The sequence below is a fragment of the Dromaius novaehollandiae genome, chromosome 6, assembly GCF_036370855.1.
Source record: "Dromaius novaehollandiae isolate bDroNov1 chromosome 6, bDroNov1.hap1, whole genome shotgun sequence".
In the NCBI taxonomy this organism is placed as follows: domain Eukaryota; kingdom Metazoa; phylum Chordata; class Aves; order Casuariiformes; family Dromaiidae; genus Dromaius; species Dromaius novaehollandiae.
Window position 1 is genome coordinate 9,420,461 of NC_088103.1, and position 22,779 is coordinate 9,443,239.

The window sequence follows — 22,779 nt, forward strand, 5'->3', positions numbered from 1 at the left end:
CTTACTGGGGGCAGGACTCGGTGTAGCAGCCCTCATGGCATTGGTACCGGTGGAGACACGGGCACCAGCTGCTGCGTGTGGCCCCAGGGCCGTGGGGTCCTCTCCGGGGCTGATGAGCCCTGCCTGGGCCCGCGTCCGCGCACTGTCACCTCCCACCATCCCGCGGCTTGGTAAGGGGCCCCGCGGCAGGTCTCCTTCCACGAGGTCCTTGGTGGCTGGTGGTTTCTACCCGGACGGCTGACGCTGAGCTCCCAGGAGGGGAGGCAGAAACGGCTGCGTCGGGGCTCACGCCGCGTGTTTCTGCCGCGTCGGGGGCCCCCGGGGCAGCGCGGCTGGCTGTTGCCTGGCTGGTCGCGGCCCCGTCTGCGGGAACGGCATCGCGACGGCCGTTTGAGACCACGCTTCCCAGCGGGAACGCTTCTCGCAGGTACCAAGGAAAGGAGGTGGAGGCTTCCTTCGGGCTCAGCATGGTGTCGCGGGGGCAGGAGGGGGCTGCAAGTCGGGAGGACGTGGCTCGGGGCGCTCGCAGCGAGGGGGAGAGCCGGCAGGCCCGTAAACTCGTGGTGGCACAGCACCTCTCGCACGGAGAGCGCCTGCTTCCTTGAGCGCCCTGCCATGAATGAGGCGCGTTGTGGCCTAACAGCAACCTGTGCGTGTGTTAAAAGCAAGATGAGCAAATCGCGCTGCATGGGGGAGGCCGCCGAGGCGTCCGCGCTGCGAGGACCTGGGGGGTCCCTCGAGGCGGGGCCGCGCTGCGCCGCTTCTCCTCCCCGCTCCGCCTCGGGGACGCGGAGTGGCAGCGCCGGCCCTGCCCCCGGCCCGCCCCCGCTCCGCCCCGCTCCGCCCCGCCGCGGCCGCCCGGGCGCCGGCAGACGCAGGGCAGCGCGTGGCCGCCGCCGCCTCCTCCTCCTCCTCCTCCTCCTCCCCGCCGCCGCCGCCGCCGCGCCCGGGCGCGGGGCCCCGCCGCCCGCATGGGGCGCCCGGCCCGGGGGGCGCCGCCGAGCGCCGCCGCCGCCGCCCTGTAGCGCGGGTGCCCCGACGTGCCGCCGCCGCGCTGCAGGTAGGGGGGAGCGGGCGGGGGCGCCGCGCCGCCGCGGGGCAGGTGCCGGGGGCCCCGGGCTGCGTCGTCCGGGCGCTCGCTGCGAGCTGGGGCAGCGCTGGGGGACCGGGCGGTCCCCGCACGAGCTTCGCTCTCGGGGGAGCAAGTAGCACCCGAGCGGGCGCCCCTTGGCCCGCGGCACCCTTGGCTTGGGGGCGGTTTTGGGTGGCTTTGCCCCTTTCCGCCCCGTTGCGCTGCGCGCGCAGCCAGCCACGCGGGAAGGAAAACCTCCTGCGTGGGTTTGCGATGCCCAGACGAAGCCCACGGGGAGGTTTTTCCCAGCGCCGGCTTTATTTTGCGGGAGCAGCACGCGCCGAGCACGCCGCGCCGGCCGGCCGGCGACCCGGCTCCGTGGCACCCACCCAGGTTTGGGGTTCGGTGCCGGCCGGCTTTCGCGGCTCCGCCGTCGCGCTTCCCGCTTGGGAACTTTTCCCAAAAAGGGACTTTTCCCGCGCGGGGCGGCCGAGGCGCCCGCTCCGAATTGGAGGCGACGCGGGGCAGCTCCGGGGGGCCGTTTCCTTCCTGGAAGGCAGGAAGCCATTAGGTCTTTGCCTGACACACGCTAAAAATAGCCAACAGGTCTCTGCTTTGCCTAAACGCCCCTCGGCTCGACTTTATTTGAGGCGAGCGAAGGGGGAGACGGAGGCTGGCGTTGAAACGCCGAAGCGCGCGCGTAAATAGATGCCCGGGCGCATAAGGCCGCTGTTGTGTGGCCAGAGGTGCGGCGTGCTTTTAAAAGCAGCGGCCCCCCCGCCGGCTGCCTGGGAGAGGGCCCCGTGCCGCCGGCCGCCCCGCTCGGAATAGCACCAAATCACAGGCTGCGGCTGCCAAGAGGCTCGGGAAGGAGCTGAGCGAAAATCCGGGCGTCGAGGAGGTGCCTGGGCGGCCGAGGCGGGCGAAACGCGGTGTTTCTCACCTGTCCTCCCTCTTTCTTTTTTGTTTCTTAATAAAACCACCTGTTTCGGAGCAGCGGGGGCGAAAGGAGCCCCGTTCCCGGGGATTCGGCACGGAGGGGCTCTCCCGGGGGTGAAGGCGTGGGAATCCCGGCTCACTGTGTTTCAGCCCCAAACGCGCCGGGGGGGGGGACCAGACGTGCGACCCTCCCTGCGGTGACGGGGGCGTCCAGCCGCCCGTTTCGGGCTCGTCCCCGGCCGCCTGAGCGAGTCCTGCCGGCCGAAGTCGCGTCCGTGCGCGCGGGGCCGTGCCATATGCAACCTATTACTGCATGGTCTAGCAGCTCGCGCAGCCTCTTCCGCGGCCGCGGTTATCCCACGTTGCTTCGGCAGAGGGTAATTTGGGGTTTGTGCAGGCGCTGCTGCGTCCCGGGGAAGGGATGTGTCGCGTTGGCAGAGCGAGAGCGGATGCTTCCCGGCTTGGGAGGAAGGAGGGGGGAAGAAGCGGATCGCTCTGGAGCCTCGCGGCGTGGATGTCTGCCGCTGCCGAGCTGCGGCGCGGCGGCTCCCCGAGGAATACGCTGCTACGACCCTTATAGAAAAGGTCATCTGCAGAGGCAGAAGTTTGGCATCGGGAGGTTCCTGTTTTCAAGATGGGCGAAGCCCGGCTAAATGCAGAGGGAGGTCCGCTTGGCTCGGTAGCCGAGACCTTATTTATTTTCTCCTCCAAAAAAAGCAATGCTGCGTGTCGTGCTTTGGACCTCCCGTTGCCAACCGGCCTCTTTGGCACGTTTGCGCTTTGCGGCGGTCAGACCTCCGCGTGCCCTCGGCCCAGGTGGGCCGGCCGCGATGGAGAAGGAGCAGGGGAAAAATTTAACTGTTAAAAAGAAAAAAAAAAAAAAAAAGAAGAGGAAGAAGGGATAAAAAAGGACGTGGTCGGGGGGACGGCCAGATTTATGGGTGCCGATTCCTCCCGCGGACAATGCGGCCGCGGGGCAAGTGCACGCTTCCTTCTCGCCGCGGCGCTGCGCGGCAGATGCATCCTGCAGCTGCGGCCGCCCCGGCTATATTTAGGCCATTGTTCGCTCCGGCTTTGAATCCCGGCCAAGCTCCCGGGCTCCGGTGGGATGTGAGCGCGCAGGGCGCGAGCCGCCGGCTGGAAGCCGCCCCCCGCCAGCGAGGGGGGATGCGTTGCCCCCCCGGGCTCGGCCGCCCGCCGGGCGTCGCGGGAGGGGGCCCTGGGCTCGCCGGCGAAGCGTCGGCACGGGAAGCGCCGAATCCCGGCGGAGGAGAGGCCGATGCAAGCCCGGACCTGCGCCGGCGAGCGCCCTGTTTTACGTGGGGTTTTGTCTTGGCGTCGCTTCTCCGCTTTAAAGAAAACCCGTAAACACGGCGCGGCGCAAAGGAGGCGCCGCTCGCGGCCCGGCGGGTTGTCGGGGCTCCCGACGAGCCCGTGCGTCCTGCGCGCTCTCCTTCCTCCCTTCGCGAGAGCGTCTGCCTTCCCTCCCCTGAATAGGGGCCGCCGGCGGGTCGCCCCGAGCCCGCTCTTCTCATGCAAATGCTGCTCTGCCGGGCTTTTGGGAAGCGGAGAGCGTGTTTTCACGCAAGGGGAGGGGGAAAGAACAAAAAAAACCCTCCGTGCTGGGGCTCGCCGGTCTCCAAATAGCCCGTTTTTCGGAGGCTTTGCTCCGGGCGCATTTGCAGCTGTCGGGGGCACCGCGTTCGGCCTCCGCCGCGCTCTGCTATCCCGGTCCCCGCAGCCGGGCTTGGGGAGGAGGGCGTCCGCCTCCAGCTGCTCTCCGGACGCTCTCGGAGGCTCCCGGCCAAGGCGCTAAATCATCTGCCGTTGGGAAAGGTAACGCCAAGCCGCCGCTTTCGGCACGCTTCCCTGGCGCTGCCGGCGGAGGCCGGTGTCACCGGCGCCGGTGCAAACCCACACGTGGGTTTGTGATAGCGTCTCCGACCCGGCGCTCATTTTCTGCTATTTCTCTGCTTTGCAGCAGTTTATTGCATGCTGTAAACAGAAAATAGCGGAATTTATTTAAAGGAAATACGTGACCGTCTTCCAAAGACGGGTAAAATCCAGTGAGCCGGTTTCAGAGCTGGTTTACAAGGCAATAGAAGAGACTCTAAGCGTTGGTCAGGCTGCGTTAATGGTTGGTCATTAACGCGTGATTTCCAGCACGTGTTGCGTCTCCGCAGTTGAGGTCCAGCTCAGCTGCTGCCGGCTTGGAGGATGCTCCGGCCCCAGCGCTTCGCCTCCCTCCAGGCCTGGGGCCGAGCTCCCCGGGGCGTCTCCGGCCGGAGGAGACGGGGCGGAGGGCGTCCTGCCCTCGGCGCTCCGGAGGCGGTGGGTTTCGGGGACGGAGGGGAAGAGCCACCGGCGCGCGGGGAGCTGCGCGTCCGGCTGCAGGATGGGTCTCGCGTGGGTGCTCCTGCGGTTCCTGGGCAGGGGCTTTGCTGGTGCGGCTGGGGGGGATATAAAAAAGGGGGTTGTGCGTCTCACGCAACCGGAGCTGCCCGCCGAAAGCGTCCTCCTCTCCGCCTTGTTCTTCCATGGCCCGCCGGCGTCGCCCCGCGAAGCTGCCCGTGGGTATGGGTACGACCGCCAGCACGGCCCAGCAGACGGTCTCGGCGGCCGCCTTCGAGGCCGTGCGCGGCACCGGCGCCATGGAGGACCAGCGCTCGCTGAGCATCCACTCCTTCCAGGCCGTCGGGCTCCACAACAGCAAGGCCAAGTCCATCATCACCAACAAAGTGGCGCCCGTGGTCATCACGTAAGTGGCCGTCGCGCCCCGCGCGGCGCTTGCCGGCGCCGGGAGCCTTTCTGAGCGGCGCCCGTTGCAGGTACAACTGCCGGGAGGAGTTTCAGATTCACGACGACCTGCTGAAGGCCAACTACGCGGTGGGGCGCATCTCGGACGACACGCTGGAGCACTACCTCGTGCAGGTGGGGGCCGGGGGGGGGGCCTCAGAGCGAGCCCGGGGCTTAAACGCGCCATAGCACGGGTGGTTTTGTGAGCGGGAGAGCGGCCGCTGAGCTCGGCGTGAAAGCCGTAAGGGTCGGTTTGGGTGGGGAGCTGGCAGGAGATCAGGATCGGCTAAATTGGCCCTTTGGAGAGTCCTTGTGCTCGTGGACGTGGGAATAAGCAGTAACTTGGGGAGCGGAGGGAAAGCGTGGGGCAGCGGAGCCGGGGTGGCACCGTGTCCCCAGTCCCAGCCCTGCGCCAGGTCCCCCTCCCCAGGCCACATCTGCCTGGGCTGTTCCTTGTGGATTTAAAAAAGAGCTGGGCTTCCTGCCTGTGCTGTTTTGCTGGAAGGGGAATTTGGGGAGGAGAAGGTCAAATTGTCGCCCGGTTGGTTAAACACGTCAGAGTGGTGGCGGCCGCTCGGAGCCGCTGGACGGGGCTCGGATGAGCAGAGCGGCAACAGGCAGAGATGCGCTGGGACGCCTGGGGAGACCTCGCTGGGACGTGCTGCGATGCCCCGAACCGGTCTTTGGGCAGAGCTTTAAGCAGAAGCGCCCCAACCTTGCTGCCGGGCTTCCCAGCCCGTCAGAGCCTGCTCGCCGTCTCCCCGCGTTGCGCTTGCGTCCTGCCCCTTATTTTTCCCTCCCTCTACTTTGCAGGGGAAATATTTTATGGTCAGAGATGTATACAGTAAACTAGACGTCTTGAACACTACGGGCAGCTGCGGCGCCCCGAATTTCCGGCAAGCCAAAGGCGGGTACGCGGTGTTTGGCATGGGGCAGCCCAGCCTCAACGGCTTCAAGCAGGTGCTGCAGAAGCTCCAGAAGGAAGGCCACAAGGTCGGTGCGAGACCGGGGATCCCCTGCTCGGGGCGAGAGGGTCCGCGGCGGCTCCCGGCGGGGTGTCCCGGCTTACCGTTCCCCCCTGGGTGTAGCCAAAAAAGGTCTGGTGCAGGGAGGGACCGTACCAGCCCCAGGCGGCTCGTTGCCGAGTTTCCGAATCTGGATTTCTCCAGCAGTGCTGGGACATGGGGAGAGGTGGGGTGGCGAATAGCTTGTGAGCGCTCCCGATGCAAAATCCCCGACGGTTTTGAAGATGAGTGCATCTCCGCTCCTCTTCGTTAGCGAGGAGCAGTTTGCTTGCTCTGGAAATTATGGGAGAAGCAAGCAAAGCAGAAGCTCCTTGCGCTCGGGTCTTCAGGAGGGGCCAAGCGTGGTCGCCTTGACTGGCTCCCTGCGTTATCGTGTCTCGAGGTGCCCTCGGAGATGAGCAACCCTGGGCAGAGTGGCCAAAACGCTCTGTCTCCAGAGCTGATGCCAAGAGCTCTTGGCCCATTTGTCACGAGGACGGGAGGGGTTTTGGAAACCCTCTACACATCGTCTGTGCCCGCTTCACGGCAGCCAGTCGCTGCTCTCGGCACAGCTGTGGGAAAGCTGATGGCCAGCACATGCCCGGGTCGTTGCAGGAGTGTGTCTTCTTCTGCGTTCGCGAGGAGCCCGTGGTCTTCCTGCGCGTGGAGAGCGACTTCGTGCCCTACACGCCGCGGGGCAAGGAGAACCTGCACGAAAATCTGCACAGCCTGCAGAGGGGGGTCAAGGTGGAGAAGCTGGAGCTCGCCATTCGGAAAGAGGTGCTCGGGGAGGCCGTGGGAAAGGGAAGGGGGAGCGAGGGGCTCGTCCCCATCCGCTTGGGTGCTGGGGTTGGGCCGAGAGCCAAAAGCAAGCCTGAGGGTGCTGAGGGTGGGCTCCGGGCAGCGGTCGCCTGCGGCGGCGAGGCTGCGGGTTTTGACGGCCGGGCTCGTCTCTCGAAGCTCCACGACTTTGCGCAGCTGAGCGAGAGCACGTACTACGTCTACAACGACATCGAGCACTTCAAGGACGAGCCACACGCCGTGAGGATCCAGTGTGAGGAGGACATCCACGTGACGGAGGAGGTCTACAGGAGGCCCATCTTCCTGCAGCCATCCTACAGGTACCCCCGGGAGGTGGACCTTGGACCGACGTGACCTGGAGGGGACCTTCTCCAGAGGTCCTTTTGGGCCATTCCCTTAACGAGCGGCTCTTCCCTGTGCCCGGCAGGTACCATCGGCTGCCCTTGCCCGTGGATGGGGCTCCTCTCGAGGCCCAGTTTGATGCTTTCATCCATTTCCTCAGGGTAAGGTCCACAACGCAGTCCCACCAGCGCCGGGAGGGTTTGCAGCTCCCGAGCACCGCGTGCCGCTGTAAAGGGGTGTTTCAGGCACAGCTGAACCCAAAACACCCAGTCAAGGGTTATTTTGGGTTAGGATTTTCTTTTTTTTTTGGTTCTCTTCAGGCCTGTAGAAGGATCTCGCTTCTAGTTGAGTTGCAGTAATATTTTCTTGGTGCTCCCATCCTCCCCAAGGAAGCGGTTTTAGCCTCACCCTAAGCACCAAGCGGCTGCTCCTGGGGGTTTTTGGCCGTGCTCATGTATTTTTACTCCAATGCAGCGTAGCAGGTGGTCTCGGTGACCTGCTTTTTATCTTGGCTCCTTGCTACTGAGGTGTGCTTCAGTGGCTGGAAGTGCTCTCTGGGTAACATCCCACACAGGCTGATCTTACTCGAAGTGGATTTTGTTCCCCTTGTTATCCAAGTCCTTCACAAATAAATAATAACAACCCAACATGCAGGCATGGTATCGCTGGGTTCCCACCCTTTGGAACTAAAATAAAAATCCTTTCCTGGCAAAATAGCCTCCGGGAAGCATCAGCCGGAAGCTAGCAGGGGCCGGAGGAGTCGCGGTCTCCTCCGTGTCGCGTGTCCCGCTTCTGGCGGCCGCGAGGGGCTGGGTGATGCCCTGGGAAGGGGGCCCCGGCGCAGCACCGTGCCTCTCCGCTCCTCTCCCCAGGAAAGCCCCAGCCTGCTGCTGCTCCGCGACCCCGGCGGGCCCCCGCCGGCTCTGCTCTTCGGCTGCCAGACCGGCGTCGGCAGGACCAACCTGGCCATGGCCCTGGGCACGCTCGTCCTCCTGCACCGCAAGGGAACGACGCAAAAACCCGAGTAAGTGGGACGGCGAGAGGGGCCCCGCAGCGTCCTCCAGCCTCTCCTGGGGCCCCGTCTCCTCCAGCACCTTCTGGCAGCTGGAGAAGGAGGAGCTGGGGGGAGGATGCCCTGACCCGGGGCAGAGGTCCTGCTGCAACGGCGCGAGGTGTCCGTGCGTCTCGTTAATCCATACGGGCTACGTCCATGGGCTGTGGCGTGGCTGGGAGATGTGCCGCCCGGTGACCGGGCGAGCGGTGCGTGCTTCAAGGAAGGGCTGTCTCCTCCCAAACTCTGGGATGACCCGAATGCGAAAGGAAGGCGGAGGAGGGCAGAGATGATGGCTCAAGTCCTGTTGCTCACGGTTTGACCTTCTTTTTCTCCTTCCCCAACTCCAGCCTCCCCCATCCAGCTAAAACGTCTCCGAGGGAGAGGTTTCGGGTTATTCAGACCTTCGTTGAGATGGTACCGAAAGGCCAACAGATAGTCGAGGAGGTAAGCGGTGTCTGTAAAGCCCGTGGCAAGCGCAGGAGTGTCGTTTCGGATAGCGAGGCTGCTCCGAGCCCCTGGTGTGGCTGAATTGCCCCGCGTGACCGGGCTGCTGGAGGAGAGGGCTATGGGATGGGAGACGGGGTGAGAGAAGGGGCAGGGGGAGAGGGTGAAGTCTGCTCCCCTGCCTGCCGGGGATCCAGTCACCGAATATCCTCTTGGTCCTTGCAAGGTGGACAGCGCCATCGCCTTCTGCTCGGAGATGCACGACATGAAGGAGGCCATCTACGAGTGCAAGAAGAAGCTGGAAGGGATCGGGGAAGATTACCAGATCCAGGTACGGCGGGGAGGCACGCGCGGGGGCTCTCGTCCAACAAGAGTAGCGCTTGGAGCGGGGGCACGTAGTGCCTCCCCTCCCAAAACCGTGGCAGCTGTCTGAGAAGGAAAGGTGCCAGGTGTTTTCTCTCTGTTTTTTGTCTCTCTGCCCGGCTCTCTGAGCCAAGCCAACGCGGTGAGAAAGGCAGAGCCTCTCCGCCGTGCGCGTTGTCGCGTGGTCGGCCCCGCTGCCGGCACCGATGGGCGCCGGCACCCGGATGCGGCCCGGCCCGCGGTGTGTCGGGAGCGCGGCACAAGCCGCCCGGAGCTTTGGAGCCCCGTTTGCAGGGCGGTAATTTATAGAAATGTTTTTGCGAGCGAATAATAAGAATGTAAATTATGGAAATCCAAAACTTCCTGCGATCTGGAAACTTCCCAAGGCCGAGAAAATCTGGGAGGCAACAGTGCTCCTCTTTTTTCCAATCGCTTAAAAAAAACATAGACCATCAAATTGAACAGACTGAGATTTGGGGGAAAACTTGGCTTTTTCTGGCTTTGTCACTACTTTTGGTAAAAACGACCTTGGGGGCAAATATCCCGTGCCCTTGTTTCCCCATCTCGAAAATGGGCAGATTGATCGTAGCCTTGGTGGTGAAACTTTGGGAGCCAGCGCCGATCACTGTGGTGGGATTTTATTGCTCTTGAGATGAATATAACTCAGGGTCAGGATAAGTCAGGGTCGACCTCTCCTATCTGTGCGTGGGTTCTTTTTCTTTTTCTTTTTTCTTTCCCCCTCTTGTTTCGAAAAGCAAGTACGGCCGTGGCTGTGCACGGCGAGGTTGCGGTGCACCAAACCAGGCACAAATTGCTGCCGCCGGCTCGCGGGCGCTGGGACAAGGCTGGCTAACGTGCAGCGGCGGCTTGGCCGGGTCCTGCTTCAGCTTCTTCCATCGATTCCCGCTGCCCCCCACTTTGTCATGGCTAGCTGAGGAGATGCAGATGCACTTGCCTCATCTTTTAACTTCTCTTCCAGCCTTTTCGGAGATTAATTTTTCCATTTAAGTGATTAACGTGCAGCTAGAGCAGAGTGCAAGTGGCAGGGCGGCTTTGAAAGGGCAGCCGGAAAACGCGCTGCGCTGCCAAAGCAAACGCCCTCCCCGGTTATCGGACGGGAAAGCCCCATTAAAATGATTAAGTAGACAAGAGGAGTTTGCTGGCACTTTTTTGGCGTTTTATGGAAACACCAAATTTCTCCCGCGATCCCTTTTCGGGGGGCATTTGGGCATGCCGGGCATGACCAGCAGCCCCATCTGCGGCACCTTTGCTTCTCCCGAGCTGCCCCATCCGCGTCCTTTCCCCGGCTCCCTGCCCGCCCGGCGCGGCTGAGCTGCCGTCCTGGGGATGGCTGGTCTATGTCCTCTCTGACACCGGGAAATAAATGGCCAGGGATTGCCGTAAATTAGCCAAGAGGAGTGTTTATTTGAAGTTTGACTGTAGCAATAGCGCTTTTTAAACAGTGGCAAGGGGCCAGGAAAATGTGCTCGTTGGACACGGGCGGCGCGCGAGGGGTGGAGGGGAAGCGAGGAAAATGAGGAGCGGGGAGAGGAAAGAGGGGCTGATCCTCCGCGTCGGAAACTAGTGTGGACCCAGTAGGGCTGGTGGGTCTTCAGGTCATGCTGGGCTTAGCCATGCTGAAGCCCTACTGAGTGAGCTTTCGTAGCCTTTTCTGGGGAAGGAGAAGCCTTTCTGGGCACGCAAGAATTATCTCATGTTGCAAGGGGTGTTTCTGCCCTGGGCTGAATGGCAAAAGTGGAGATCGAAGTCCTCTCGCAGTGGCAAATGGCTGCGACGTGGTGGCTGGGCTGAGTCTCAGCATGTGATGCTAAAGCATAAGCAGACCCTGCGGGACCCGGGTCTCCATCGCTTTTGGCTGTGCCCCTCTCCTGAGCTGTTCCCTGGGTCTGGGTTAAGTAAATCTTAACGGATCGTTGCCCCCTTTCCTTGAAAGCCTGTTTATGGGATGTGTCGTTGCACTTTTACCCAAGGTAAATCTCTAGTACTGGTTTTATTGAAGGGAACCAAGCGCCTGGGGGCGGGGGGGAGCGAATCGCTTCGCTGGTGGTGCCGACAGCGGCGAAGCCCTGGACCGCTTCCATCGTCACAGGCTTTGTTTTGAGTTTCCTGAGTAAGCATGTTTCTCTGCCTCTTGATAAATGACAGCGGGCCGGATTCGTCTCGCGGATAACAAGTAAATATTCATGAGTCAATTACATAATGTCAGCGACTTCCAAACGGCGCTTGCCAAGTCTTCCTCCTCCCGCCGTGGCGCGGCGAAGGCTCTTTCTAAACGCGCAGTGCTGTCTTGGAAGATTTTTTCCATAACATCCTGGAAGAGGATTTTCATGTGCCGGGGGGGATGGTCAGATCGGCATGGCCGACTGAGCGGTCTCCGCAGGTGCCCACGTAACCCTCCCTCGGGCGAGCCGTGGTCTCCAGAGACTTTGAAGGAGCATCGTGCTGTCCCATCGTTTAGGGTTTCCCTGGACTGGATGTTCCCATGGCTCGACCTTTGCTGGTCCCAGTGTCGAGGACATTTTTACGGGTCTTTTTTGGACAGGGAAGGTATTTTTAAGCTCCAAATCGCTGTATTTTGGATTGTTGCTTCATTTAGAAGTGCTCGAGTAGCGCCTGACCTGACAGCCCCCGTCTTGTGTTGCCTGAGCAGAAGACCTGGGGGATCCTGGGTGGTCTCTGCCCTCGGTTCGAAGCTACCATCGCCGCAGCAGAGAGAGCGGGTGTACGTGTGTGCCCCCTCGCCTCTTCCCATCTCACCTGGCGTGCCAGAGCAAGCGCATCGTCACCTCTTGCTGTGGTTGTCCTCTTCTGGAAGAAAGCCCCACCGCAGGGAGACTCCCAACAGACCTGCCCTAATCTTTAGCTTCTGCTCTGTGGAGGGTAAACTGGAAAATAAGAAGTGCTGGGAAACAAATTTGATATCCAGTGGCAAAGCCCCGAAGGAACTGCTGCCTTCGCACTGCACCATCTCCCCAGCAGCGATGTTTTAAGTGATATTTGCACTAAGTGCGCTGCCTTCGTTAAACACGCGTCCTTGCCGCTGGCCGTAGGAAGGAGCTGCTGCTCTGCTCTGTGCCGGCTTGCATCGAGGATGTTTGCAGCCAAGATGCTGTAAAGGGTTTGACTGTGGTCTAAACCCTCTCCTGCCAAGTTGCAAGACCGATTTCATTCGCAGAAGAATAAACTACTTTTTTGTATTTAACTTAATCGTGAAGCTCACCCCTGAAAGCACATTGGCTTGCAGCGAGTGGTCCCGTTTGTCTGGCCGGGGGGCTCTTCTGCCTGCCGGTGTCGAAGGAGCATCGGCGTTTCTCACATACCTCCTCTGAGGAAAAACGTGGCTGTTGCAGTTGGCCCGTCTCTGGTGGGAGCAGTATCTAGGAGCTTACCTGGCACTAGCTTCTCTCTTCTAAGCAAGCTGCAAACAGGCATAGAGTGTTTCCTTACCCATAACAGCAGACAGCTGTTTGAGAGCCACGTTTCTGATGCTCAAAGCCTGCCTTGGGCTTTAGTATTAGGCGGTCCTGTTTAAGGTAGTGCTGGATGTCCCAAGTGCCACCTGCGTTGTTTGCTTTCAGGGGAACAGCACCAAAGAGTATTTCCTCCAGAGGACTTTGCAGAGCCTTGAACGCTACTTCTACTTGATCGCTTTCAACTACTACCTACATGAGCAGGTGAGAAGCTCCTTCCCTTTTTTATTTGGCTTACGTTGCCCTCTGTCTCAGCAGTGGGAGGGCGAGGGAGGGAGGGAAGGAGCATCTCAGCTGCCGTGCTGCGATGGGCGGGAGAGGTGGGTGGTGTGGCGCGGAGGCACGCGTGGGGCCGGGCCGTGGGCACCGCTCCTGACGGCGGCACCGCCGCTCTGCCCCCGCCGGCAGTACCCCCTGGGCTTTGCCCTCAGCTTCAGCAGGTGGATGTGCCGGCACCCCGAGCTCTACCGGCTGCAGGCCAGCATGAACGTCTCGGAGCTCACCGTGACGGCGGAGCTCGTAATCAAGGGGACGCGAGTGCTGGTGAGTGCGTGCGCTGCTGCTCCGCCGGGACGGGGCTTGCTCCTGCCGGCTCTCTGCCGGCAACGGCTCGACACCCGTTTGGGGACTCCCTGGACGCTCGCCCTCGAAGCCCTTGCCTGCAGCACCCTCAGCGTCGAGGTTGGGTTGGGTGGCAGGAGCAAGACGTTTCTCTGTCGCTGGGCGGATGCTTTCCCTAGAGTGTGCTGAGCGTCCTGGTCTCCTGCCTCCGCTCTTGGAGAGCTGGGTGGGTGGGCAGGGATCCCCCATGCATGCAGACGGGTGTGCGTCCCCCACAGCTGGGGGACCAGCACCCATGAAGCGAACCTTGGGTGCTCACGTAGGTGGACCTTCGCATTTCTCGATGCTCCTTAAAATGTTATTGCTGCTTCTGGGGGGCTGATGCAGGACGAGGAGGCACAGCTTGGGGGTTGCTACTGCTTTTGCATGGTCTTGCTGCAAGCGAGCGTCTCCTGGGGTTGAAGCTCAGCTCTGGGGCTTTGAGCTTGCTGGTGCTGAAAGGGTGGAGAGACGTTTCTTGAACGGGGGCAGTGGGTGAGGGTCTGAGAGCCCTGTTTCGGAGAGGGCAGCTGAAACGTAGGGGAGAGGCCGTGGGGCGCCCTTGGCACCGGTCTCGTTCCGCTGCAGGTGGCAGATGAGCGCTTTTCCCCGGACGTGCTGAGCACCGTCAAGGAGATGAGCGTGGCCAACTTCCGACGGGTGCCCAAGATGTCCGTTTACGGGACAGCGCAGCCCAGCTCCAAGGTGAGGGGCCGCTTGCCGGGCTGCACGTGGGATTTGCGTGCTGGTGCCAGGAGGAGGTGCTGGGGCTTCACTTTTGCTGCTGCTTCCTCTAGACTCTTGGGAGTGTCCTGCGGTACTTGACCGACGCCAAGAGGAAGCATTCCCACATCTTGTGGATAAACCTCCGGGAGGAAGTAGTCCTGGAAGGCAACGAGCAAATCTACACCCTCAGGGAACCTGGGAACCTTGAACAGCTGATCACCGTGCCTGTATCCTCGCCTGAGCAGCTAGAGGTGAGCCCCGGCCCCGTTCGCGCCCTCTCTTCCCCCGTCGTCTCTGTTCGCGTGGCCAGAGAGCAACTGCTGAAGGTGCCTTAACTGCGTAACCGCCTGGGTTACGTTGCAGATCCATCCTAATCTCAGCATATAGGATAGATACCTGTTAAATGCTGGGTTTGGGTGCCCTATTGAAATGAGATGGTAATTTCTCCCCTGTAAAGGAATCTCCTTTCCCAGGAATATCCTTGCTGGACAGCTTTCAGCTTGCTAATAAAATAGAAGCAGGAATGCCAAAAAGCAGATATTTTACCCTAATCCAAACCCAAGCACAGGAGAAGCGTTGACTGTGGGTGAACGGAGGTTTACACCCATATATCTGGGACTGTTTGAAAGTTGCTGCCTGTATAAACACATCTGCCTGATGACTTGCCTGGCTGGTGTCTCGTGTTAAAAACCTTGTTCTCCTTGCCTGGGCCTCCCTCGTGTTCATCCTTCCCTTCTCCCTCCAATAACTTAATCCCTCGGCCAATGTCAGCTAAATTTGACAGAGGGAAAGAGATCTCATATTAAGTTCCTGCAAGCTTTATGCAAATAAATAACTGGATGTGGGACAGAGGCATAGGTCATGCCCTCGCTGAGGGAAAGGCTAATCTCCCCCTTCAAGGAGCCCTCATGAGAGATGTCCACAGGAAACCAGGCTTTGATAGTCCCTAACCCCACAGAGCTACTTGTTTTGGTTTCTTTTTGTTTTAGCGGCAAGGGGAAGCAGTCCTATCTCATGTTGTGTTTGGCTCATGCACTCCATATCTGCTGGAAGCTGGGGACATCCTGGCTGATGGAAAACCAACCAACCTGCTTTTCATGATGCTACACAAATAAATGGCTCCTCATAGCTTTATTGCAACTGTGTAATAGTTTACAGAGTGTCAGAGTAGAGCAGAGTTCCTGCCATGAAGAATTTATAGTGTGGCTTGAGAGGGGGTGTAAAAGGCACCCGGGCAAAGGAGAACAGATGTTCCCAGCTGGGCTTTGAAAGGAGATAGTAAGTGAAGGAGGTTTGTCTGCCAACATCATCACAACCGCGTGGAGGAACTCCAAAGCGTTGTTCCAGTTGCCTGGGGAGATCATCCTCCTGGGGTTCGCATCTCTCCGAGTAGCTTTCCAAAGCTGGAGAGCCAGTGGAGCTGTCTGAGGACCAACGCAAATGTGGTCCTGTGTCCCGGGCGGAAGGAGTGGTGGCCAGTCCCTGGAGCCTGCTTTTGTGTTGTGCTGGGGGAGGTAGTGAGAAATCGATTACGGAAGCGATCGGCAGGAAATATTGGCAGGAAAAACAGTTGGGTCCTGCCTCCAGGGCTGCGTAGAAGGAAGGAGAGGAGGTAGGAGAGCTGGGCGGATGTGCGTGCTTGTGCACAGCCTCTCGGTCACGCTTTGCAAGGTGTCGTGCACCCCTGGCAGACCCTGCTGCGAGAGGCGTGTCAGGCTGCGTCTGGAGCTCGTGACGGGTAAGCCAGGCTGTGAGCCGTGACGGGTGAGGACAGGAGGAGAGGCGGAGGGGTGCCTGAAGGAAGCCATCTCCAGCTGTTGCAGCTAAGCTCCCTGCAGACCGGCAGGCAGGACCCCAAGGCACCCAGCAGGAGCCGTGCATAAGGAGTATTTATAGAGTGACCTTGCTGTGTCCCCTCCTGTGCAAACTGCTGCTTTCCAAGAGCCGTGAGTGCACGTCGGCTTTGGGGAATAAAGGTGCCTTTGAGGCAGAAAGTGTGTGTGCGGGGAAGATGTCTTAAATATGGGAAATGGTTGAAATAGGAGCGAGTCTTACAGCGAGGGCTTCTGGCCTTTGCAGAAACTAGAGTCTACCATGAAGAATGACCTGCTGAAATGCCAGAAGTGGCTGGAGGTTTACCTAGAGACGGAGAAGCAGATGAAGATGTTCAAGAGCTGCTTGACCATGCAGGAGATCTTTAATCAGCAGAAGAACACGTGCCAGGGACTGATGTACCGGCGGATCCCGATCCCCGACTTCTGCGCTCCCAAGGAGCAGGTAACGGAGGGACAGGAGAGCGGTGGTCGGCCGGCGAGGGGTGGGAGACTGCTTGGCAGCCAGGTCTGTCCAGAACATGCTCTTGCCGTCTGTTGGCCCTGGCCTGCACTGAGGAGCAGGGGAGGTGGCCTTAAGGCTGCTCTTTGATGTAGCTCCTTCAGCTGGGCACCCCGTTGCCAAGGCAAACCTGAGGCTCGTGCACTGACAGTCTTTCCAGGGAAGATGGACAGCCTGTGCACCCGCAGTGCCTTCGGGGCACCCACGTGCTCTGGAGGGCCTTCGCAATCTGCCCGGAAAGCGGTCCTGAGGCCACTTCAAGCGTTGGGTACCGACCTCCTCGCTTGGAGCTGGATTTACCCCCTGCAGGCAGGGGAGCTTTGGGGTGGGTGGTCCTGCATTAGGCCACGTTTCCTCTGCCAGCTGGTGCTCTGCCCCTCTTGCACCTTCACGTGTGTGCTCCCACCCGTGGGCACCTCTTGGCTTTGCGGTGGCTCTTGGGTGACCTGGGAAAGAGCTCCAGAAACCGGGGTCCCCTCCGATAACCCTGGGAGCAGATGCAATGCCTAACGAGCCGGGGTGCCGCCTCGCCTAACGAGCCGGGGTGCCGCCTCGTCAAAGCTGCCCGCTTTCCCCTGCGCAGGACTTCGACCGGCTGCTGGAGGCGATGAAGGGCACCCTTGCCGAGGACTCGCGGGCAGCCTTCGTGTTCAACTGCCACAGCGGCCGCGGGAGGACCACCACCGCCATGGTCATAGCTGTCCTCACGCTGTGGCATTTCAACGTAGGTACCAGCACGTAGGGGCCAGGCCCTGGGCTGGAGCAGAAGCTTCTCCGAGCTCTGCCCTCTGGGGTTAGGCTGGAGCATTTAGCTGCCGGAGAGGCTCTGCGAAGCTTGCAGCAGTGTGCCCTTAGTGAGAGGGGTGCGTGGGGGTCAAAGGGAGCGTGGGGAAGGGTGCCGTTGGCTGCGGGAGGTGTGCTTTTCCTATTTATTGGCCTTCTGCTGTGCGCAGCCAGCAAACGAGCTCCAAAAGATGAGCAGATATGTGCTGGGTGATCCCTTTCCCCGCTCCTTAGAGCTTCCAGCTGAGGAACTCAAGAAGCTCTAAGTGCTGAGAGGGAGGATGCGGCTCCCATCTTACCAAGCAGGGCACGGGGGGGTGAAAGTTCAGAGTTGTCCCCCATGTCTTTCTCTGCCTGGGCAAAGTAGAGGTGAAGGACATCTGGGATCCTGGTGGGTTGTGCTCAGCGTTGGAAATGTGCAGGCTTGGCTCTTTCTGCTCAGGTTTTGGGCAAAGATGTGGAGCACGCTGTGCGTTGCTTGCTCCATCCGTCCCCTGCAAAACGGGTGCTGTGTAGGAGCAGCCCTGGACGGCAAAGCGGTGTGGCTGGAGTCCTGCCCCCAAAGCCACGGGCCTGGGCGTCCCAAGGCACTGCCCAGAGGGGAGGAGACCCCCCTTCTTGGTGAGGAGAGGTAGTCGCGTAGCCCCCAAGAGCGCAGACCTGCCTCACCCCCTCCATTGCTGCAGGGCATCCCCGAGATGAGCGAGGATGAAATTGTGAGCGTGCCCGATGCCAAGTACACCAAAGGGGAGTTCGAGGTGAGTCCGGGGCCCGTCCCGCTCTGGCCGAGGCCGCGGGAGCAACCGTGCTGTGCCGGCGGCGGGTCTGGCGCTCAGGCAGCGTTTGAGGCTCTGATATTCAGACCGTTTTATTTGTTTCTTACACCGCTTCCAAATATTTTTAAAGCAGCAGCAGATCTCTGAGGGCAAAGCAGGACTCACAGCCCATTAGTGCGTTTTATTTATTTGTTTTATTTTTTATTGCACTGTTAAGCTGGTGCTGGGAAGGGACCAGATATCCTGAAGAGCAAAACCCAAAACGTAGCTTTATTGCTCCTCCCGACGGCAGCCTTCAGCAAAGAGGATGGCAGTCGCCTCGTCCTCCTCTGCCCGTGTCGGCCAGCCGTAGATCCAGCCCCCTGCACCGCTCCGGGCTCTCCCTCGTGCTGCCGACCGATGTCCCCGCTCGCTTACCCGCGTCCCCGGTGGGGCGCGACCCCGCTTCCCGGGTGCTTTGTTCGGAGGGCGTTTGCAGTCGCGGCTGCGTTGCAGCTGGCTCTGCAGAAGGCCACCTTAACGAGGATCCCCGTGGTGGCCACCAAACCGTGGGCAGGTTGGGGAGGAACACTAGCAGCTCTTATTTTATTTTTTTTTTAATTTTTTTGGGTGCTGGCAGGTGCCACCTGCGGAAGCACGTGGTCCTCATTCCCGAAGGCCTGGGCACCCCATGGGAGAGCCGCGCGCGGTGGCTGTGCCGTGGGGAGGCAGTGCACCACGGTGCTGGGCGCAGGCCACCTCTGCCGTGGGCCCGGGAGGGAGGGAGGCAGGAGCAGGCGTGGGGTAACGGTGTTTGGTGTGGGGCTGAAGCCCGTGCCGCTTCCACCCGCCCTCCAGGTGGTGATGAAGGTGGTCCAGCTCCTGCCCGACGGCCACCGGATGAAGAAGGAGGTGGACATGGCCCTGGACACCGTGAGCGAGACCATGACGCCCATGCACTACCACCTCCGAGAAATCATCATATGCACCTACCGGCAGGTGAGCGGGACCGGGGCTCCTTTTCCCCCCTTTTCCTTTGCGTCGGCCCGGGGATGCGCTGGTGCCCTGCTCCGTCTCACCGAAGAATTTGCAAATTATCCCGGCACGTTTGGCCGCTTGACAGAAACGGGGCAAAAAGGGCACCTTTCGGTGACGCCAGGCACCGAGGGGTGCACAGACACGTGGCTTTGGGAGCCCGCTGGCTGCTCGAGGGTTACGTGTACCCCATCGGCAGAGCGGGTCCGGCGCCGCGCTGCCGGCAGAGGGCAGGGACGGCCCGTGTCGCTCCGCCGCCGAGGCTCCGCCGGCTCCCGCGGCCCCCTGAATTTGGGAGGCCGGGATGGGGGGGAGCCGAGCGCCCGAACCCGGCGAGCAGGAAAGCTGCCTCCAGCGCCCGCGTCCCGCTGCGGGCACGGCACAGGCCTGCGCCGCGGCTTTAAATGGGAGCTTTTGTGGAGCCGTGATGCTGGAGGGGAGAAAGACGCTCTTTATTCGAGGGTTTTCTTTGTTTTTTTTAAGCCGTGCAGCTATTTTGCGCCTGTTGCTCTTGGAATCCGTCGGAGCGCAGGAGGCTCCTGTTTCTTTCCCCGGTGCTGAAGCATCGTTTTTGCAGGACCGCGTCGCCCGCTCGGCGGCTGGGAGCGTCATCCGCCTCCGGCCAGGGCAGCGGCCCGGCGTTTCGTCCCTCCGGCGGGCTCCGCTGCCGGTGCGCGTGCCCTCTGTATTGCATCTCTTTCCCTATCAGCTTCCAGAAAGTCTTTGGCAGGCTGGAAGCAGTCCCCAAAGCTCGTCGGTGCTGTTTCGGGGCGCCGGGAAGGGGGCAGGAGGCCTCTGTGCTTGCAGGTACGCCTGGCCTGGGCCTGGTGCGAGAGCCGGTTGCCCGGACCTCAGGTCAACCCTGCTCCGTGTGGTGGCTTTGAAGATGCAAAGCAAAAACCGCCCAAGGGATGCTGAAGGTTTGGCACAGGGTGTGGGTTTAGTGCCTTATGCCTTGCTTAAACAGCAGCTTTATTGATTAGGAGCCGGCCCTGGCTGGAAAGCCATCCTCTCCTCCCCTCCCTCCCCTTTTCCAAAGCAGAAATACAGGTTAGGGTGGGTTTGGTGACTGTTATTGAAAGAAAAACTGCCAGTGTCTCTTCAAGCATCAGGCTCTGTGTAAAAGCTACGTGCTGGTAAGCGCTTTCGAGTCCCGTCAGTGCTCTTCTCTCCCCTGTCCCAAATTGGGAGCGTGCTCGATTCGCTGTTCTGCACTTTTTTTTTTTGCTTTGCACTTTTGAACTGTTCGTCTCGCCCAAGAACGGGGGGCCGTTGACACAGAGGTTGGAAAGGGGATTTTAGCGGAGCAGCCTGTTTTGCTCGCCAGAATAAATGGCTGCAGAGAGGAGAGGGGGAAAAAAAAACCCCAAACCCTAAGTCAATATAAAACCTGGGAGATATTTGGGTTTTGCCTTTTTTACGTGCACACGTGTGCCCTTTGAATCAGCTCCTGGAAACCGAAGCGCGGGCCGGGAGCCCTCCCACGGCCCTGGCACAAAGCTCCCCTTCTCCGCTGCGCAGGTCAGGGAGAGGCTAAGGGGAAACGCGGGTGCCTGCCGCAAACCCTCGGCCGGCGTCTGCTGCAAAAATACCCCCGGCGGGACGGGCTGGGGCTGGGGCGCGGGGGGAGAGGGAGCAGCAGATGAAGAGGAGATGGAGGTGGAAACGACCGCTTGCTTAATGATGGGAGCAGTGAGCTGCAGCTGGGAGGAGGGTGACAGCGCGCGGGGGCGAGGTGGCCCCGTCCAAAGCACGATGTGTGACATCTTCCTGCAAGCCCCAGACGTAACGGGCGGCTGCTTTGCCATGGGGAAGTGGAGGTCCCTTCGGTCCTTGTCCGTCTGTGCATGTGCATGCACTGCTGGGTGGAGGCGAGCTGGCACCCGGGGTTTTCCAGCCCCCCGCTTGCTCCTGCCGTTCAGGTTGCCTGGGAGGTGCGCGTGACCTTGCCAGCTTCCGAAACAAACCTGCTTCAACGCTGGGTTCAAACTGGGAGATGTTCCTCCCTGCCCGTGCGTTTTCTTTAACAGCCAGGCGCTGGTAGCTCAGGGCTTACGAGCGTGCAAGGTTGGGTGTCCGTAGCTGCAGAAGGGAACGGGGAGTCGAACAGCATCGCCTGGTTGGAAACGCTCGACACAACCTCCTTCCCTTTCCTGAGCATCTTTGCATTAAAATCGGAGCGCTGTTTGCTAGTTATTTGGAGAAACAACCAAACGCGCTGCCTTCCTCTGTCCTCCTAGATCCAGCCCTGCCCGCTGGCTCGGGGCTGTCTGCTGCTGAGCTGACGGGGAGCAAACGTGGGTGTTTGACTTGCGTGATGTGTTTGTACGTGTTGGCGTTTACGCTGTAGGAGCAGCCGGCAGTGTCGAGCGTGCGGATAGAGGCAGGGTTAGGCTATACAAGGTGGGAGGGAGGACTTCTGGTGTGGGCAGATCTCCTCCCATCACCAGAGACCTCCCTGCGTGATGGTCCCGGGGGGCTTCTCGGCCACTTTGGGGGTGAGAAGTGAAAGCCTGTAAGGGGCGGCTCCTGCCCCGGGTGCACGCAGGTGCCCATGGCTGTGCAGGGCTGCCCGTGGTGGCCGCTCGGCTCTCCTGATGGACCAGAGACGCTAACGAGGCCTGGAGCAAGCGGTGCTTGGAGAGCTGCGGCCGGGCCAAGTCACTTGGCGGCGGGTGGCCCACATGACGTTGTGCACAAGGCTCTCTTTTCCTGCAATTCTTGCATAAAATGCAATGGGGGAGAAAGGTACCCTCTTCTGTCTCTGCCTTTCCAACCGCTTCTGGTGTGGGATATCTTGCAACGATCAACATTTGCACCTCGGAGCCGCCGGGAGGGCGCAGAGGGGCGACTCGGCTGCGACGCGGGATCTTTGGCGGATGGAGATGAATCCCTGCGGCACGTGAGCGCGGAGTAATTTCTTCACCCTGTATAAAGCTTTTCTCAGGTTTCACAACAGTGCATAAAAGTGTGCGTGAGATGCTGGTGGCCTGGGCTACCTGCTGGCTTTTAATTAAAGCCTCCCTCAAATAGAAAGGCTATTCTGGATGTGCCCGCGCTGCCGGAGGGCCGCGGCTCCGCACGGCCGTATCTCGCCTGTGCTTGTCCCAAACCGCTGCCCGGGGTATTTTTAAGTCCCTTGAGAGCCAAGAAAAGACTCTTCTGGTCAATGTGGCTTTGCTTGGCCCTCTGTGTCCTGCTGTGGAGAAAAAGGGTGGGAAAACACGGCGCTCGGGGAATTTTCTGTCTTGAAAGGAAGAAACTGCGCGCACCTTCGATTTTAGGGGTAGTTTGACTTCTTTTTTGGACGGCTGCTTCATCCCTTTGGCAGAGGTGAAGGCTTGTGCTGTGCTGCCTGGCGTTTCGCCTTTTGGTCCCCAGGTGGGAACGGCTCACGTGTTTCTTGGGTATTTTTAGTGCTGGCCTCGCTGCTGAGCTGGATCCGGAGCAGCAGCAGTAAGTGCAATACGTTTGTGTTGGGCCTGTGATGTTCTTCTGGATGAAGGCTCAGAAGAAGCTGCAATCCGAGATTTCTTTTCTTTAGAGTATATAGCTGCTGCTTTGCCTAAGGGGTTTTGTCCTGCTTCAGCATCCCCAGAGACTCCTTTCTCCTGGGGACCGGGATGTCTCTTATTTAAGTGCTACTCTTGCAAATCCCTGCAAACCATTTGCCCCGGACCACTTCTCTCCGTTGCTCGTGGGTCGCTGCCTGCAGAGGCGAAGGCTGAAAGCACGGTGTGGGGGTTTCTGGGCAAGGGCTGACGTTTGCACGTGGCCGCGGGAAGGAAGCCGGTCCATGCCGCTGTCGTGGGGCGCGGGCAGGGCGTCCTGTCCCACGTCCGTCCGGCGCGGGGAGGCCGTAGCGCGGTAGGTTCCCGCAACCTCCGCCGTCGAAGCACGACTTAGCGTCTTAACCGCTGCGGGCGGAATAACCAAGTCAAGGAAAATCCCGAGCTGTAAAAGCTTAATCTTCTCTCAAAAATCACAAGCCTTTCTTGCTGGACGGCTTCCCAAGCCCGGGTACCAGCGTGAGCGCAGGGCTTGGCTCCCTTCAGCCCAGCTTCACCGATAGCTGCTAGGGCGGCTTGGCCACCTCTCCTGGTGCCTTGTTCTGCCTCTCGTGAAAGGAGAAGGCTCCTGGAGAGGTGTCACGCTTGCACCAGGGCTGTTTTGGATCCTTTGGAGGCCTTTAAGCTTTTTTTTTTATTATTATTATTTTTTTATTTCTTCTTCCTCCTCC

At 60.4% G+C, this 22,779-nt stretch overlaps 1 protein-coding gene across 2 annotated transcripts in view; it reads left to right on the top strand.

The window, feature by feature from the left end:
- The first annotated feature begins 839 nt into the window (after nt 1–839).
- The window catches only part of PALD1 (phosphatase domain containing paladin 1), a 31,914-nt gene continuing 9,974 nt past the window's right edge, over nt 840–22,779 (top strand). The window contains exons 1-18 of one of the 2 annotated variants that reach the window (XM_064513615.1): nt 840–1,060; nt 4,576–4,769; nt 4,840–4,942; nt 5,621–5,800; nt 6,427–6,591; nt 6,772–6,932; nt 7,040–7,115; nt 7,827–7,978; nt 8,356–8,452; nt 8,679–8,783; nt 12,415–12,510; nt 12,715–12,849; nt 13,495–13,611; nt 13,704–13,883; nt 15,712–15,909; nt 16,550–16,690; nt 17,436–17,507; nt 18,363–18,503. In XM_064513615.1, the coding sequence (XP_064369685.1) occupies nt 4,588–4,769; nt 4,840–4,942; nt 5,621–5,800; nt 6,427–6,591; nt 6,772–6,932; nt 7,040–7,115; nt 7,827–7,978; nt 8,356–8,452; nt 8,679–8,783; nt 12,415–12,510; nt 12,715–12,849; nt 13,495–13,611; nt 13,704–13,883; nt 15,712–15,909; nt 16,550–16,690; nt 17,436–17,507; nt 18,363–18,503 (2,301 nt within the window). In that variant the 5' untranslated portion in view covers nt 840–1,060; nt 4,576–4,587. Of the gene's footprint in view, nt 1,061–3,653; nt 3,848–4,575; nt 4,770–4,839; nt 4,943–5,620; nt 5,801–6,426; nt 6,592–6,771; nt 6,933–7,039; nt 7,116–7,826; nt 7,979–8,355; nt 8,453–8,678; nt 8,784–12,414; nt 12,511–12,714; nt 12,850–13,494; nt 13,612–13,703; nt 13,884–15,711; nt 15,910–16,549; nt 16,691–17,435; nt 17,508–18,362; nt 18,504–22,779 lie in introns of those variants that run through there. The other variant, XM_026104834.2, reaches the window with a different exon arrangement.